At 36.5% G+C, this 17,813-nt stretch overlaps 1 protein-coding gene across 11 annotated transcripts in view; it reads left to right on the plus strand.

Annotated features, from left to right (window-relative positions):
* FAM135A (family with sequence similarity 135 member A) overlaps positions 1 to 17,813 on the plus strand; it is a 135,207-nt gene that overhangs the window by 32,008 nt on the left and 85,386 nt on the right. For 9 of the 11 annotated variants that reach the window (XM_003897792.5, XM_009205456.4, XM_009205455.3 and 6 more), the window contains exons 6-8: positions 14,447 to 14,586; positions 14,700 to 14,770; positions 16,214 to 16,387. In XM_003897792.5, coding sequence (XP_003897841.1) covers positions 14,447 to 14,586; positions 14,700 to 14,770; positions 16,214 to 16,387 — 385 coding nt within the window. Of the gene's footprint in view, positions 1 to 4,761; positions 8,667 to 14,446; positions 14,587 to 14,699; positions 14,771 to 16,213; positions 16,388 to 17,813 lie in introns of those variants that run through there. The other 2 variants (XM_031667156.1, XM_031667157.1) reach the window with 2 other exon arrangements.

Raw genomic sequence — 17,813 nt, forward strand, 5'->3', positions numbered from 1 at the left:
ACTAGTATATTTAAAGGAAATATCTTTAAAAATAAGTAGTTTGTGGCAGACACCAGTCTATAAAAGGGAAGCCTGTGTTTGAAAATGATAAGCTTCCATATTATATAATATGTGAAAATCTCACATATGTGAAAACATTATCTTTGTGTATTTCTTAATAGCATTATACCAGAAATTTTTAGAATATTACATACTTTAAAAGATAGCAGCCAAAATAGAAAGCACAAGAACCAGATTTTGGACAGAAGAAGAAAGAAATACGTAAAATTTCTTTCACTCTTTTTTCTCATTCTCTTTCAAAATCGCGAACTTTTGCCTGTCGTGTCTGAAATGTACTAACAAATATGACTTCTCAAGATATTTCATCTTTCAAATATTATATAAACATGTTTTATTTTTAATTCTCTAATTTATGATAACTTGTTTTTCTTGTTTGTGGTATGCAAAGATATGTGCAGAGCCTTTCCAATAAAGTGACTCTGAACAAATTGTGAGACATGCTATTTTTCCCCTGCCTGACACTATTCCCAACATGATTACCTTTTATGTGTAGGTCGTTTTCCATAGCTTTTGAATCTTGTTTCATCCTGTGGTCACCTATGATAAGGTAAATCTGGTAAAGTATCAAGTATTTCCTGCCAGTGTACCCCAGAATAGCCTCTATCTTGTTAAATGTTAAATTAATATGAATATTATAGAGAATAGTGGTTGATGGGATGTGGTGACTTATGACATGAGTCTCACAAGTGTTAGCTTGAACCAAAATAATGTTCTTCTGTCTAGATGCATTTCCTCCCCAGCAGTCTGAAAAAAAAACAGGACAAAGAAGACAGCCAACTTATTACAATATTTGAGATATTGTTTTTGCCTTCTATACCCTTCTTCTCTCGAAATTTCATTTTACAGTAGTACTAAAGAGCTCTTACAGTGTATATCTTTTTACTGTTAGTAAATTATTAGGGAAAGGTATCCTTTTCTGCCTCAAGAAATTCCTCCCATGTATTTAACTAACTTTTAACACATACATATTATTGATTTCTAGCCTTATCCTTGAACATAAATAGCTTTATATAGGATAGTTTTATTTTATCCTTTGTATTAATTTTTTACCTCTTTTCCTTAAAAATTCATTTTTTCTTTTAAGGGCTTAGATTTTCTCTATGCTTTTTATTACCTGCTCTATTTTTCTTTTAACTTTGATTTGTACTTTCATCTTAATACCTTTTCCTTCCAATGCTGAATTTTACCATAATTCATATACCTTCTGTATATTTTGAGAAAACTTTTAGGAAAAATAGTTTAAAATAATGATTTCTGTCGGTGAGTTACAGTGGAGCAGGTTGAATGGGATGGGAATTAGATGGTATTATACAGCTTATTGCAATACATTTAAATTATTTCCAGTACAAGATTATGCTGACAGTGAGAGGTTTGAGTCAGGAAATAGCTGTCATCTGCAGTAACATCAGTCATGAAAGACAATAAGTATTCATAGAACTGTTGAAAATTGATTAGTAAGAAAAGCGTTCATTGACTTTTACAACAGAGAAGTCATTGCTGGTTTTAGGAATCTGGCTCCAGTTTGAAATGTTACACAGTTTTCATAAAAAGTTTAAATAATGACTTACCCTAGTAACCATAGTATTAAGATTAAATGTATTTTGTTCAGTGTGCTTTTTAATATTTATCATCTTTTTTTCTGGAAAAAAATTTTTTTATCAAAATAATACAGCATACGGTTAAAAGATCAATTAGCCACCAGGCACGGTGCCTCACGCACTTTGGGAGGCTGAGGCAGGTGGATCACGAGGTCAGGAGTTCAAGACCAGCCTGACTAACATAGTGAAACCCCGTCTCTACTAAAAATACAAAAAAAGTTAGCTGGGCATGGTGGCGGGTGCCTGTAATCCCAGCTACTCGGGAGCCAGAGGCAGGAGAATCACTTGAACTTGGGAGGCGAGGTTGCAGTGAGCTGAGATCGCACCACTACACTCCAGTCTGGGTGACAGTGTGAGCCTCCCGTCTCAACAACAACAAAGATAAATTAGTCCAGAAAGACTTGTTGTAAAAATGATAGCTTGTTTTCTAGATGTAACAACTTTTACCCCTGTCTCTAGTCCGTGTGGTTACCTCCATATAGACATTGTCTATGGACTTCCTGTTATGATAAAAAGACTTTATCTTATTTACACTATTTCCTCGTTCCCTCTCCCTCAACCTTTTAAGAGATACTGTTATTCTCCTATGTGTTTCTGACCAGTCTCTGTAGCTTCAAACAGTATATTTAAAGCTCCGTTTTCTACTTAAGTGATCATGACAGCGCAGTGGTGTGGTCATAGCTCACTATAGCCGTGAACGCCGGTGCTCAAGTGATAATCCCACATCAGCCTCCCAAAGTAGCTGGGACTGCAGGTGCATGCCACCACACTGGGCTAATTAAAGAAAAAAAAATTGTAGAGACGGGAGTCTTACTATGTTGCCCAGGCTGGTCTCGAACTCTTGGCCTCAAGCAGTCTTCTCACCTTTGCCTCCCAAAGTGCTGGGATTACAGGTATGAGCCACCACTCCTGGCCCATAGCACTTTCTGCGTACCTCTTTTAGCTTATATTGTTAATTTTTTCTCAGAAATGGAATTCCACTAAAACAAACATCAATCACCATTAAAGAACCGTGCTTTTTTAAAAAAAATGAGGAAAAGTTAAACATATAGCTAGAGACAATTCATATTATGTCACTTATTCTTTACTGTTATCAGTAATTGAATAATCTCAACAGCCATGAATGGAAAACTCACCGTAAAGTTAGGTCCTTCAATTAAACTGCATAGATTACAAAATGGAAGTCATTTGGCAAGCCTCCATTTTGCTTTCCTCAGATTCAACAGCTTCTATCATTGCCCTTTAATTGTCTTTTTACCTGATTTAAGAGATAGTGTTACATTGCCATTTGCTTTGGCCTGCTGAAATAGGCAGTTAAGAGATTATCACATTGTACTGCAATTATTTATTTGAATGTTTCTATCCAAACTAGACTGGGAACTCTGAAGATGGGCAGAGTTCTTACTTATGTTCATGTCTCTTAGTTCCCAATACTTGAGAGACTTAATAAATTATGTTTGAATGAATATTCACTTGTTCACAAAGTAAATGAAAGATACCAGTGCTAACTGTTTAACCAAAGGAAATGGAAATGCAGATAGTGATAGAAATAAAATGTAAACTATCATGATTGAATGTAAGCGTTTAGAGGCCTCTGATTATCTCAAGTCTTTAAAACTATAGATCTGAATGTTTGTGTTAGCAGATAACTGATAGCAAAATAAAAATCAAGTCATTTGAACAAGGAAATAGGATATTAAATTAAGAAGTTAGACAAAAATTCATTTATTAAATAAATAGTTTATGATTGCCTATTATGTGTAGGACCTAAATTAAAGTGCTGAGTCCTAAATTAAAGTAGTGGAAAAGATTAATGTGGTTTCTAACTTAATGGAGTTGTTATCATCTAGCAAATAGCAAATATTAGAAAACAAAGTTTCAGATTCAAGACAGTAAACTTAGCATACACATTTAGGTCTTCTTGTTTCCCAGGGCCTTTAGTTTGATAACATTAAAGTGTAAAAAGGAATAACAGAACAATATTTCAATTATTTACTTATTTATTTATTTAATTTTTTTTGTTTTGTTTTTGAGACAGAGTCTCACTTTGTCAACCAGTCTGGAGTACAGTGGTGTGATCTCGGCTCACTGCAACCTCCGTCTTCCTGGTTCAAGTGATTCTCCCACCTCAGCCTCCCGAGTAGCTGGGATTATAGGCATACACCAACACGCCTGGCCTGGCCAATTTTTTTTTTTTTTTAGTAGAGATGGGGTTTCGCCATGTTGGCCAGGCTGATCACAAACTCCTGACCTCAAGTGATCCACCTACCTCGGCCTCCCAAAGTGCTGGGATTACAGGCATGAGCCACCATGCCTGGCCTAAAATTTTGTTATCTTAAATAACTGAAATTCTATACCATTGAACAGCAACTCCCCATTTTCCTACCCCCTGTCAACACATTCTGCTTTCTGCTTCTATGAGTTTGACTGCTTTAGATACCTTATATAAGTGGAGTCATGCAGTATTTGCTTTTCTGTGACTGGCTTATTTTACTTAGCATAATGTGCTTAAGGTTTTTCCATGTTGTAGCTATGACAGGATTTTCTTTTCTAAGGCTGAATAATATTCTCTAATATGTACATACCACATTTTCTTTATCCATTAATTTGTAGATAGACATTTAGGTTGTTTCTACCTCTTGACTATTGTGAATAATGCTTCAATGAACATGAGTGTGCAAATATCTCTTTGACCCTCTTTTATCAGTTCTTCTGGATAAATACCTAGAAGTGAAATGCTGGATTATATAGTAGTTCTATTTTTATTATTTTTATTTTTTGAGACAGGGTCTTGTTCTGTCACCCAGGCTGGAGGGCAGGGGTGTGATCCTGGCTCACTGCCCTTGACCTCTTGGGCTTAAGTAGTCCTCCTGCCTCAGTCCTGTGAGTCCCTGGGACACTACAGCTGGACACCACCATGCCCAGCAAATTTGTAAAATTTATGTTTTGTACATGTGGAGCCTAACTTGGTTGCCCAGGCTGGTCTTGAACTCCTGGACTCAACTGTTCCTCCTTCCTCGGCCTCCTAAAGTGCTAGGATAACAGGTGTGAGCCACACACTGTGTGTGGCCAATAGCTCTATTTTTAATTTCTTGAGGAATCCCCATAGTATTTTCCACAGCAGCTATACTGTTTCACATTTTCACCAACAGTACACAAGAGTTTCAGTTTCTCCACATCCATAAGGGCTGACCGTGTTCATAATACTAATATGAAGTAAGAAGTAAATGAGACAAGGTCCTTGCCTTCAAGAAATCTCTATTTCTTCTTCCTGAAAGGCTCTTTTTATCTTCGTTTGACTAATTCTTTTTCATGGTGTTTCAATTCAAATGCTATGTTGTCACCAAAGCCTTTCCTGGTTTCACAGCCTAAGTTCACCCTCATATTGTAAGATGTCATAGCACTCTGTCTTCTGTAACACTTAGTGTAGATGTAATTTACAGAATTAGGTGAGGTCAGGGAAAATGGTTGGTTTTTTTGTTCAGTCCACTTAGCTGAGAACAATCCATGGCACAAAGCAGCTATATAATGAATGTGTAACTTTGTATTATGAAATGTATTGCACATTATTTGAAGATTATGTAACACATTATTTTATTAAATAATAAAGGAACACCCAGCTACCCAACGTTTCATTTAAGAAATAGAACATCACTAGTACTGTAAAATCCTCCTGTATCCCCCTCTTGACGTTTGTGTTAATTATTCTTTTGCTTTCTTTATAGTACTATCATTATGAATGTATTTTGTCAGAATGAGTGTATTCCAAGGAAATATCTGGTTGAGTCTGAAAAAAATTGAGTGGTAAGCACAAACCCAGCTGTGTAAGATAGCATAAATACTGCTATTATTAAAAGAAGTCTCCCAAAAGAAAAGTTGAACAGAGTCTCTGGGTTATGGTATGCTTCTTTATACCTGAAAGGTTTTCAGACTCCCTTTGGAGATGTTAATGGGCAAGGTCAAGAGTGAATTGTGCAAAACTGAGAGTTTACCACTTTCAGGGCTTCTGGCAAGATTGTAATGTGATAAAATATTGGCTCTCTAACATATGGAGCAGACTGATTTGCATCTAAACTTAACATTGCCCTCCTCCAACTCTCAGGAGCAAGCCAAAGCAGAAAACTTCAGTGAAGTGAAAATAGTATCATCAGATGATCTAGGCAAGAAACTTCATTGGTACACCTTCAGATAAGCCAAGCACTGAAAAGAATCTAGCCAAGCTTTTGATCTGTCCTCAGGTTAAAAGTTGGTACCCTAGCAGCAGGGATGTTAACATATCTATCGTTTATGGCACACGAATCCAAACTACATTGGTCACTGTATACGTAAGGAACAGGATCTGTTGGGATCTTCCTTCACCATCTTCCTAGGCATTCCCTTTGCATCTCCTCTATGTTGAATCTCTTTATTTCCTAACATCTATTTTTTCTCTTTCTTGGTTTATTCTCTCAGTTTCGTAGAGCCTATAAATAGTTAACTTGGTGAGAAAAGTGGCATGGGAAATAAATATTTTGAAGCCTTCAGCATCTAAAAATCTTTTCATTCTACATTTAACAGTTGTTTGGAAGTTTAGCTAAGTATAGAATTCTAGGTTGGAAATCTTTTTTCTTTGGAATTTTGAAAATATTACTCCATTATTTTTTGGTTTGCAGCATTGCTGTGGAGAGTTCCAAAGCCATTCTGATTACTAATCTTATTTTTTTCTCCGTAAAAAATAAATGACTGATTTTTAATCTTCTCTGTGACCTTTTTCCCCTTTCAAGAATCTGGTAGAACATCCTCTTGGTAACTGGGGTTCTGATGGCACATAATGTTGTACCTTGGGTCTTTGAGTACTTCAGTTCTGAGAAATTTCTTAATTTGTTAATAATTATCTCCCATCTGTTTTCTTTGTTCTTTCTTTTTGGAAGTTCTTTTGTTTACAAGGTGGATCATCTTTACTGGCTTTCTTAAATTTTAGTTTTTTCTTCTCTTTTTTCCCATTCTCTTCTTGCTCTACTATGATATTTCTTCATCTTTATTTTTAACCCTTTTTTGAGTTATTTGCTTTTGTGCTTTCTGTCGTTTGCCCTCTCTTATTCTCTCTCCCACTCCCTTTCTCCTTCTTTTCTCCTTTTCTTCTCTCCTTCCCTCTGTCTCATCACTTCTCTCTTCATTTTAAAATCCAAGTACTCTTTTCTCTGAGTGTCCCTTTGCTATCGCAATGTTTTCCTGTTTCATGAATGTAATATCTTCTCTAAAAACAATATTCTTTTTTAAAAATTTTTTTGTATAAATTACTTTTTTTCCTCTTTGTTTTAGTCTCTAACTTACATGTTAAAAGTTTCCTTCTGATATTCGATAGGCCTCAGTTGTCTAAACATGACTGAAAGGAAGGCTGATGGGAAATTCTGAGAGCATACAGGGGACTTGTCTGAGTTTCATTTTAGGGTGATGGTGAGCCATTTGTCTAAGGAATCTTTGAAGTCAGTATTTATAGTTATTTTTCACTGGATTCAGCAGATTCTCCATGTCAAGAACTGTGAAGAATCTAAGATTATACTGTATATATCATTGAAAATTCTTCTCCATCATTTCTCATGTTTCTGAGCAGAGAGAAACATTTTATGAGCAGAGACACTGAAAACCTTCTGTTTACAGACTATCTTTTTAAGGATACGTGTGCAATGAACAGCTTTGGAAGTTATAGACAGTGTCTCTGTCTAGAACATACAGTATATTTATTTACTTTCCAGTATAATGGACAGTGCAAAAGTTAGATAGGTTTTTTTATAGCTACCCTTTTAAAAGATAGAGGTTTCCTAAGCTTAGGGTTCCTCAATTGTGACCAAAAACCCACTGTATGCATAGTATCCACTTGGCCGGCCTCCATGTCACTCTCATGGGACTTGAGGGAGTGAATACAAGGGAAACTAATATGAACAAGAAGCTCATGCTGCTTGCTATGCTGTGCATAATCAAACCTTTTGTCTTTGACCCGAGAGTCTTGTGCCTTCTGCCATCATCTATGAAACTGTGGCAGGCTAGCTTGTTAGGTTGCAAGTTTGGTAAAAATCTCAGATTTTACAGTTCTTGAAATGCCATAGAAGACTCTTGTCTGTCTCCTTCCTAGAGAGTAAGAATCTAGCTGACAGCCTTCTAGGAGCCCAGTAGAGAACAATTTTGGAATCTCTGCACTTAGTATTCAATATGCCTATGCTCATATGTTCATGTGCTCTAGGTTTTGCCAGGTGATTTTTAGGTCGGAGGACTTTGATTCTCTTCAGAGAATAAAATTCCAGACTTCTGCTAGGGTGAAGGAGGCGACGGCGACCTAGAGGCATGTAGTAGGGGAAAGAACACAGGAATCAGTTTTGTTCTGTGCTGATAGGTTCCCTTCTCAAGAAAGCATTGCCTGGCTTTTCTGTTTAAAATTGCTATCTTTTTCATCCCTCTTTCCTTTCTTTATTTTTCTCCGTACCACTTACTACTTATAACTTTCAAATGTATTATATCATTTACTTACTATATTTATTCTCTATCACACCACTTTGTTAGGATATAAGCTCTATGAGGTCGGAGATTTTTATCTCTTTCATTTTACTGTGTATCCTGAACACCTAGAGAATACCTGATACATAATAAGTATTCACTAAATATTTGTTGATTGGATGAGTGAATGAATTACTAGGAAGTTACACATCTGTTGCCTGTTGCTTCTGGCTTGAGAATAAAATTAAGATGAAGTTTATTATCGGTAAGTCACTGGTATTTCTTTTTTAAAGCTTAAAATATTGATGTCAGTTGAGGATATAGGCAACTTTCACTGAAGTCATTCCACAGCAATTTAGAATTACTGATTTTGTATACAACTTCTTATCTGGCATGAGAATTCCTTTAGAGCATTCCTAAAGGCAGCCTTCTTTTTTCCGTCTGATCATTTTTAGTATTGTTGGTAGAACCGATGGGTTTGCTGAAGAATTGGTTGTGAGGCATGGAAAAGAAGAATGACTAAAGATCACAGATCTAGTAAGTGGCAGAATCAAGACTAAAACCTAGCCAGTCTGGCTCAAAATCTATGTTCCTAACCACTGCACTGGGCTGTTTCTTGATGAGAAAAAAACAGCACCCCCCCCCCCCCCAAAAAAAAAAGAGACAAAAAAGGGGTGGCCCATGAGGTAGGAGTAGAACTAGAAATGTGTGATGTCCAGAAAGGTACATTTAGGAAGTGTATCAAGAACGAGAGAATGGGCAATATAATGAGACCTCATCTCTACAAAAAATAAAAAATAAATTTAGCCTGGCTGAGGTGAGAGGATTGCTTGAACCCTGGAGGTTGAGACTGCAATGAGCCAAGATAAGTGCCACTGCACTACAGCCTGGGCACAAAGTAAGACTCTGTCTCAAAAAAAAAAAAAAGTAGAGAAAAAACAAAAGAACAAGAACAAGAGAATGCATAGTATAGGATGGATCATAGTATCTATGTTAGATACTGATTGTAAGTCAAGTAAGATGAGGTTTGAGAGTTGACCTTTGGATTTAGCAAAGCAGAAATCATTAGTGGTCTTGATAAGAACAGTTATATGGGCTAAAGTCTGATTGGAGTATGAATTAATTATTGCTGTGTAAAAATTTATCCCACAACTTAGTTTAAAACAACAAACATTATCTCACAGTTTCTGTGTGTCAGAAATTTAGCTGCATGCCTCTGACTCAGGATCTCTCATTAGGTTATAGTCAATTACTTCTGCTATATTCACACAAATCCTACTATGCTTTTTTTTGGAGATGGAGTCTCACTCTGTTGCCCAAGCTGGAGTGCAGTGGCACAACCTCAACTCACTCTGCAACCTCTGCCTCCCAGGTTCAAGCAATTCTCCTGCCTCAGCCTCCCAAGTAGCTGGGATTACAGGTGGCTGCCACCACACCCAGCTAATTTTTGTATTTTTACTAGAGACAGGATTTCGCCATATTGGCCACGCTGGTCTCAAACTCCTGACCTCAAGTGATCTACCTGCCTCGGCCTCCCAAAGTGTTGGGATTACAGGCGTGAGCCACCGTGCCCAGCCCCTCCTATCACTTCTATCACATAGATCAACCCTGGTCCTTTGTAGGAGATTGTGCAATAGTGTGAATATCAGGAAGAGAATCGTTGGAGGCCATTTTAGAGGCTGGTTATCACACAATGAGCTGAAGAGAGAATGGGAGATGAATCAGACACACTAAATAGCAAAGGCTTTTGAGTTTTGCCAGAAAGGGGAGCAGAGAAATAGGGAGTTTGTCTAGGTGCATCTGCAGGTAGATCCAGTAGTAGAGCTTATAGAACTTCTGATTATTTTTATTTTCTCATGAAATAAGAACCAAATTTATCAGTGAGACTGAAGGCTAGGTTTGAGGAGAGAAAATAATTTATGAAATAGTCATCTAAGAATATGGGGATAAAATGGATTTGGAAAATACAGTGTGATTGCTAGGCAGCAGTAAAGACCCACTTGAAATTAATAGTCATAAATTTGAAGTATAGCCAGTCAAGATAGCTGTGTATTTTTCTCCAGGCACATTCAGTTTGTGGGTACAAGTATGGATTGGGCAGGGAGCTGGAGTTGGGATTTATCCAGGTCAATATGACAAAGCAAGAGTAGCATATATCCTTAATAGTTTATATGCAAGAGTATTATAATGATGGATCACAGGATTTAAGATGCGTAAGGAAAAAAGGAATTAAGAGAAATGGGATAATGAAATGGAGTATGGTTCATGGAATCTATCCTAAATGTAGTCAAAGGATTATTGAACTTGTGGTCTTAGAGGGTATGAACTAGAAAGACAGGTGGAAGTATGGGAGGAGAGGTTGATTGAAATTCACATTACAACAGATATTACACATGTTCTCTCTTATGAGTGGGAGCTAAATGATGAGAACATATGAATACATCCAGGGGAACAACACACACTGGGGCCTGTTGGAGGGTAGGGGGTGGGAGGAGGGAGAGGATCAGGAAGAATACCTAGCGGATGCTGGGCCTGATACCTGGGGAATGGGATGATCTGTGCAGCAAACCACCATGCACACATTTACCAGTATAACAAACTTGCACATCCTGCACATGTACCCTGAACTTAAAAGTTGGAAATTTAAAAAAAGAAATTCGGATTACAGATGGATTGCAGTCATTAGTAATATAAAAGTCTAGGGAATGATCACAGGAGTGAGGAGCTGAGAGGGTTAGAGGGCAAGAACACTTAAAAAGAGGAAAAAAGGAACCCAGGAGATCAAAAATTAGAAGGTTTACCTACATAGCTATTGAGTTCACCAAGAGTTATGGCTAGACTAGTTTTTGAAAAAGTGACCTTAAATTAGGAAATAAAGCCTTTAACAAATGAAGGCTTCCCAGGGTTTATAGAGTACAAAAATGAGCAAGATAGTGAGTAGTACTGTACTGTCTGATCACAGGACATTCAAAGCCAGTGGTATAAGTGGTTTTAGGGAGGAGAGACAAAGAATGTCTGAAAGCATCAGTAAGCAACAAAGAAGCTCCAGACCCAGTGGTAGAAGTTTTATGGAAGTATTGAGAGAGAAGCAGCATCTTCAGGGAAGAGCAATAGAGAAAACTTTGTTTCTTTAGGCAGTGGATTCTCACCTCACATTACCTGGGTGCTTTAAACAAAATTTACTTTTATTGAGTAAAATTTCTTGCCCTTCTCAGCTCTTTAACATACTCAGAAGTTGAGTTTCTGGTGTAGTTGGTTTCCCTTAAAGTATATATTTCCTGAAACATCTCAAACTTAACAGAAAAGTTGCAAGTACAGCATAAAGAATTTTTTTCCTGAACCATGTAAGAGTAATTTGTCAATATGATTGCTCCATCATCTGAAATATTTTAGTGCATCATTTTTTTCTAAAGAATATTCTTCTGCATAACTCCAGTATACCCATCAAAATCAAGAAATTAACACTGACACATTACTGTCATCTTATCCTTAGCCCCATCCAAGTTTTGCTAGTTGTCCCAGTAAAGTCCTTTATAGCAAAATGATCCAGTTCCAAATCATATATTGTAATTAATTGTTATGTCTCTTTTGTCTCCTTCATCCTAGAACAATTCCTCAGTCTTTTCTTGACTTTCATGACCCTGACACTTTTGCGGAGACTACAAACCTATTATTTTTTAGAATGTTCTTCAATTTTCATGGGTTTACAATTTCATCATGATTAGATTCATTTTATGTGTTTTTGACAGGAATATCTCAGAAGTGATGCTTGTTCTTCTTGTTACATCCTGTTAGGTGATACATGGTTTCTATTTGTCCAATTCCTAATAATGTTAACTTGGATCACTTAATTAAAGTGCTCTCTTTCCAGCTTCTCCACTATGATGTTACTCTTTTTCACTTTGCAATTAATGTCTCTTGTTTCTTAAACTTCTGATTTTTTCGTTCGCTTATTTATTTCTATCAGTATGGACTTACGGATTTCTGTTTACTCAATGGATGTTAATCCATTACTGTCATAATTTATTTTGATGCTCACTTTGTCCCAGATATGGCCAGGGGCATTCTCTTTCAGCTAGCTTCTATGCCCTTTTGTTGTGTCCCCACATTCTCTAATCAGTTCCTTACTTTCTAGTATAAAAAGATGGTCCAGATTTGTCTGTGCCCCAGCTTTGGAACCAACCATTTCTGCAAAGCTGTGAATCGTTTTAGCAGAGAATAGTGCTAAAGACTAACATTTGTGGTTGTGCTACTCCCAGACCATTTGAGTGGACAAAGATAGTGAGTACATTGTATACACCTATACATTTACACATACATATGCAAATTTACATGGCTTTATATAAATATATGGTGAAAACCATAAGTTCATATCAGTACTCTGTTTCAATCCAGTACCATGGGACTCATTCTATATTTGTATCTCCTTTCCATATGTGTACATCCTTTCCCCGATAGGTAAGAAAACTGGCTCCCCTTATCCTTTAATATATTTCCTTATTTGATCAGTCCCCTATATTTGCCAATCTCCTGTCACTGCTTCTTCTCCCACACAGATGGTCTCCTTGAACTCGTTGGGCTTCACTCCCTTATGTGGACCCCCTCCTTACCCCACTTGATCTCAGTAAGGCCTTGTGCCAGGAACTCCTTTTCCTCACTTCACTTGGATTCCAGTAGTGTGTCAGGCTGCTACTTCTGCCTACTCCCTTCTTCACTCCCACCCCCATATGGAAGTCTTTTTATGCCTTTCGGGTTCCTACACACCCTGTACCAGTCTGCTCCTCTGTAAAGACACCCTCTCCATCTAACTTGGGTTCCAACCCCCCAGCCTGAGATGCCTTCCCTTGTGGTTACCCTGTTCATCCTGCTTGGGCTCCCAGTGCCTCGCTGGAAGTCACCCCTGCACTTAGATTGCCTCCTCATCCTGCTCAGGTTCTGACAGTTTACTCTCGGCTGCCCTCCTCACTCCACACAGGCTCTGACATCAGGCCACCACCCCATGTGAATTTCATGTGGGCATTTGAACCCTGCGCTCCCTGGCCTGCAGAGGCTCCCTGCCTTTGACTGACATCCACCAGCTTATGTAGATATCCTCACTACTCCAGTTGGAGTCTTATATCCCATTTTAAGCTCCAAACCCACGTTGGTCTCTAGTTTCTTTTTCTTTTTTTTTTTTTTTTCTTTTCTTTTTGGTCCCTAGTTTCAATTGTTATTTCTGCAGCACAGGGTAATAAGATCATAACAGCAGGTAGGCTGTTGGAGTGAGATCAGTGACCCAGAGATAAAAACCAAACTTCAAATGGTAAGGACGTAATCCTCCACAAGACTCCCCTCATGTCAGCCATGAGTTTAGTGGTCTGCAAGCTACCCACAGTTGTGAAGAGGTGGCTACAAATTTGAGGGTTCCCATTATTCCCTCATGTTTGATAATTCAGTAGAACAACTCACCAAACTCAGCATAGTGCTGTACTTATTATTACAGCTTTATTATAGCAAAAGGATTCAAATCAGATCCTGTATAGGGTTGATCTGAGAAGTTCCCAGATGTGAAGCTTCCGTTGTTTTCTCCCCGTTAAGCCAGCACGCATTAACTTCCCTCCTCTCGAACATCCAGTATGTGATGATATGCAGAGTATTGCCAACCAGAGAAGCTCACCCAAACTTCAATGTTCAGAATTTTTATTAATATTTCCTTGTGTAGGCATGACTGATTGAATCATTGCCCATGTCACTCAGTCTTTAACTCTTCTCCCCTCTCTGGATTTTGAGGTTACATCACTAGGCTCAAAGCTCAACTCTCTAATCACATGGCTGGTCTTAGTGATGTGGCCAGCCCCCATCCTGAGTCATCTCTTTAGCATAAACTAGGGGCCACCAAGGATTTAGAGGCTACTTCTCAGAAACTGGAGACAAAGGCCAGCCAAATTCTTCATTCCAAGTATTTAGAGCTGAACTCCTAGCAACCAGGACAAAGGCCAACCAAATTCTTTACTATTCAGCTATGGAAAACTAAATTGCTTTCTTAAATGTGGTATACAGATCAGTTGTTAACCTCTAAAATTTCTACTTTGATATTTCCTCATTTACCTTTCAGATTAAGATGTCATGCAGTAATTTTACAATGGTTATAATGTACTTATTTATTTTCTAATCATAGAAATAAGTAAACTTTCAGAAATGTTCCAATACTGCAGTATAAATTGATAATGACACTGTAGTAATATAATCAAACATATAGTATTTTAAAGTACAAGTATTAATTTGCTTGTCTTATATTTTACTTTTTACCTGTCAATTACATATCTTATCTGTTTTAGGTATGACTTTAGCCTTTCCAGCCTCAGTTCATGATTCTCTAATTTGCAGTAAAACATTTCAAATTTTGTACAAAAATGAAGAGGTTGTTTTAAATGATGTTATGATCTTCAAAGTAAAAATGTTATTGGATGAAAGAAAGGTAAACATCTCTTCATATTAATTTATATAAATATTTTTTGTAATGCCTCAAGGTGTTATTTCTAACTTTCTATAAAGATTCAAAAAGTATCTCATAGTGTAATTTCTTTTCAGATTGAAGAAACCCTTGAGGAAATGAATTTTCTGTTATCCTTGGATCTACACTTCACAGATGGAGATTATTCGTAAGTAGCTAATCAAACAATTAAAAAACCTTTAGGCACTTATGACTGTTATTTGCTATTATTAGATTACCCATTTTCTTCTTAAAATTCATCCTATTGCTATCTTGTCTTGAACTGCATGTGTTTTCTGGGGAAACTTCATGAAAATGGTTAGGCCAGCTCTATTTTGCCCTTGCCAAATCCATGATCTCCAGAAAACAAAACCAGACAAGTTAAAGAAATATGGAACAATTTTTCCTGGCTCCTAGAAATTGCACTGTTAATACCACTACCATGAGGCATTTAAATGTAATTGAACTCTTTTCCACTCTATCACTGGCTAATCTTTCCTGATGGCATCAGTTATGCTTTCTTTAGGTAGGACTTTGTTGATATTCTGAGAGTTATCAAGACTGATGACACATACTTGACAGTTGTTGTAGTTCATTTCTGGAACCCTTGAGGAAGTTTTAGGATTGGCTACCTCCAACTTGCCCACACACCTGGACATGCAGTCATATGTTTTAGGGACAAATTTTGCTTGTGTTCATTTAAAACAAGAATCAGAGGTTCACTTAACAATTTTATTTATGCAGGTTTTTTCCCCCATCTCAAATGTAGTTTTAGCAATAATTTTCAAAAATGATATATAAATTCAGACTGCATGTGGGATAAGTAACTAAAAAGTCACATTACTAAAAGGCCTACTTTAGATGTCCTCTTCACTATCATGAGAAAAAAGTTTTTTTATATGGTAGCTACTGTTCCTCTGTAATACTTGTTCATTACAAAGAATTTCATATTGGTTTTTTTTTTTTTAACCAAGTCAGAATTCTTTAAGTGGAATAAGCTGAAATGAATTGGTAGTTCATTACCTATAGATAGTTACAATGTATGGATGGAATTTTTTTAAGTATAATTGGATGTCATTTTCATGGCATTGTTTCACATTTTTAGTATGTATAAATCTAATGACATACTAAATACCTACAGTAAGATATGTTTTACTTTTTAAAATAAGCAATAGCCTGTTTGTTTTTGAGCAGCACTTAATAAAATTTTGTAGAGTAAAAATAATTTGAAATATCTTTTGGGGTTTATTATAATAGCATGTGACCTATGTTGTACTGCAGTCTCTTAATAACAGTATTCTCTATGGGGTAAAATTTTCTTTAAGATGAGATTAACTCGTGAAGTATCAAAAGGATTCATTTTATAGGGATATTGGTGAAAAAATAGTTCATATTATGGACTGATAGGAAACAATAGGTGAGATCTGATTATCTTCTCAATTGGTATGTTTCATACTGCTTTCTAATGCAAATTTGATGCTTTAAAAATTACTTTAATTCAAAATTTTTAAAAAGTAATTAAGTAAATGGTTTTTATAGTTTCAACTACTCTATAATATATTGGCCTTTACTAAATATTTCATACTTACATGCTAATTGTTCCTTTTTACAGGGCAGATGATCTGAATGCCTTGCAACTAATAAGTAGCCGAACACTGAAGCTGCACTTTAGCCCCCATAGAGGCCTTCATCATCATGTTAATGTTATGTTTGATTATTTCCACCTTTCTGTTGTGTCTGTTACAGTTCATGCATCATTGGTTGCACTACACCAGCCACTAATAAGGTAAATTTGACTAATATTTTTGTATTAAGCCATTCTTACACTGTAGTAAAGAAATACCTGAGACTGAGCAATTTATAAAGAAAAGAGTTTAATTGGGTCATGGTTCTTCAGGCTATACAGGAAGAATGATGCTGGCATCTGCTTAACTTCTGGGGAGGCCTCAGGAAACTTACAATCATGGCAGAAATCAAAAGCGGAGCAGGCATCTCACATGGCTGGAGCAGGAGCACAAGAGTCAGGGGAGTTGCTACATGCTTTTAAATGACTAGATCTCATGAGAACTCACTCACTATCATGAGGACAGTACCAAGAGGAATGGTACTAAACCATTCATGAGAAATCTGTCCCCCTGGTCCAGTCCCCTCCCACCAGGCCCCATTACAACATTGAGGATTACAATTCAACATGAGAGCCTTCTTAATGTAGCATTTTTTATTTTTATAGTGAAAACATGTAATTTCTAAAGATAACTGAAATAATAAGGACTTTAAAAATTATAATCAAATTCAAGAGTATGGGAACATTGGCTTGATAACTTTTTTATTACAGAAGTATGAAGCCATCTTTGTCAATCCCAAATAAATTAACAAAGAAAAAATACAATCTGGAAATAACCACACAACATTGTTTATTCTGTACCTATGTTTTGTGCAATGTTATACTATAATTACTCTGGAAAAGTATGTGAATTTTTTCTTATTTTTTCTTTGCTTCTTATCCAGATAGACTACTTTTATCTTCTTAACTGTACATTATACAGTAATTCTTGCTTTCCAAGTTATTAACCAATTTTACGAATTTTTACTCAGCCTTTTAAAACTATATCATGTACCATTAGTTCAAAGGTATATAATATTCTGTATCATAATAAATGCATTGAGATAATTATTTTTTTCTGTTCATTTCCATGGGTAGACAGATTTCTTTCGTTAATGTAAAAATACAATGCAAGGTCTTCAGTTTTTACATCATCCTTGTAGTATGGGCAGCAGATGGATACTTCAAATCAGTAAATTATATGAAAGTCTCCAAATTTATTTGATTTCTAAACTGTCTGCAATTTCCGACGCACATCTGATTCTGACAATTGATATTAGGGAGGATGCTTAAGGGATATGATGGTAAGCTGATTTATCAGAAAACTAAGTAGATCATTTTGCAAAATTACCCTCAGAATTTCTGGAAGCCCAACACAATTTAACATATTGACCACAGGTAATAACCTCCTATGGCATATCTTTACATTGTTTTAAAAACTAATTGAAAGCTTCTTTCATTCTGTTGCTCTCTCATCTCTTACATGTAGATCACCTTGACCTAGTTCCTTTTAGAGCACCAGGCCAGGAAGACATATATTTCACCTGATGACTTGTTTTGCCTTCTTTATTCTATAGAAAGATCTATAACTGGTAGTTTTGCTGTCTTT

This window comes from Papio anubis, chromosome 6, assembly GCF_008728515.1.
Source record: "Papio anubis isolate 15944 chromosome 6, Panubis1.0, whole genome shotgun sequence".
NCBI lineage: Eukaryota > Metazoa > Chordata > Mammalia > Primates > Cercopithecidae > Papio > Papio anubis.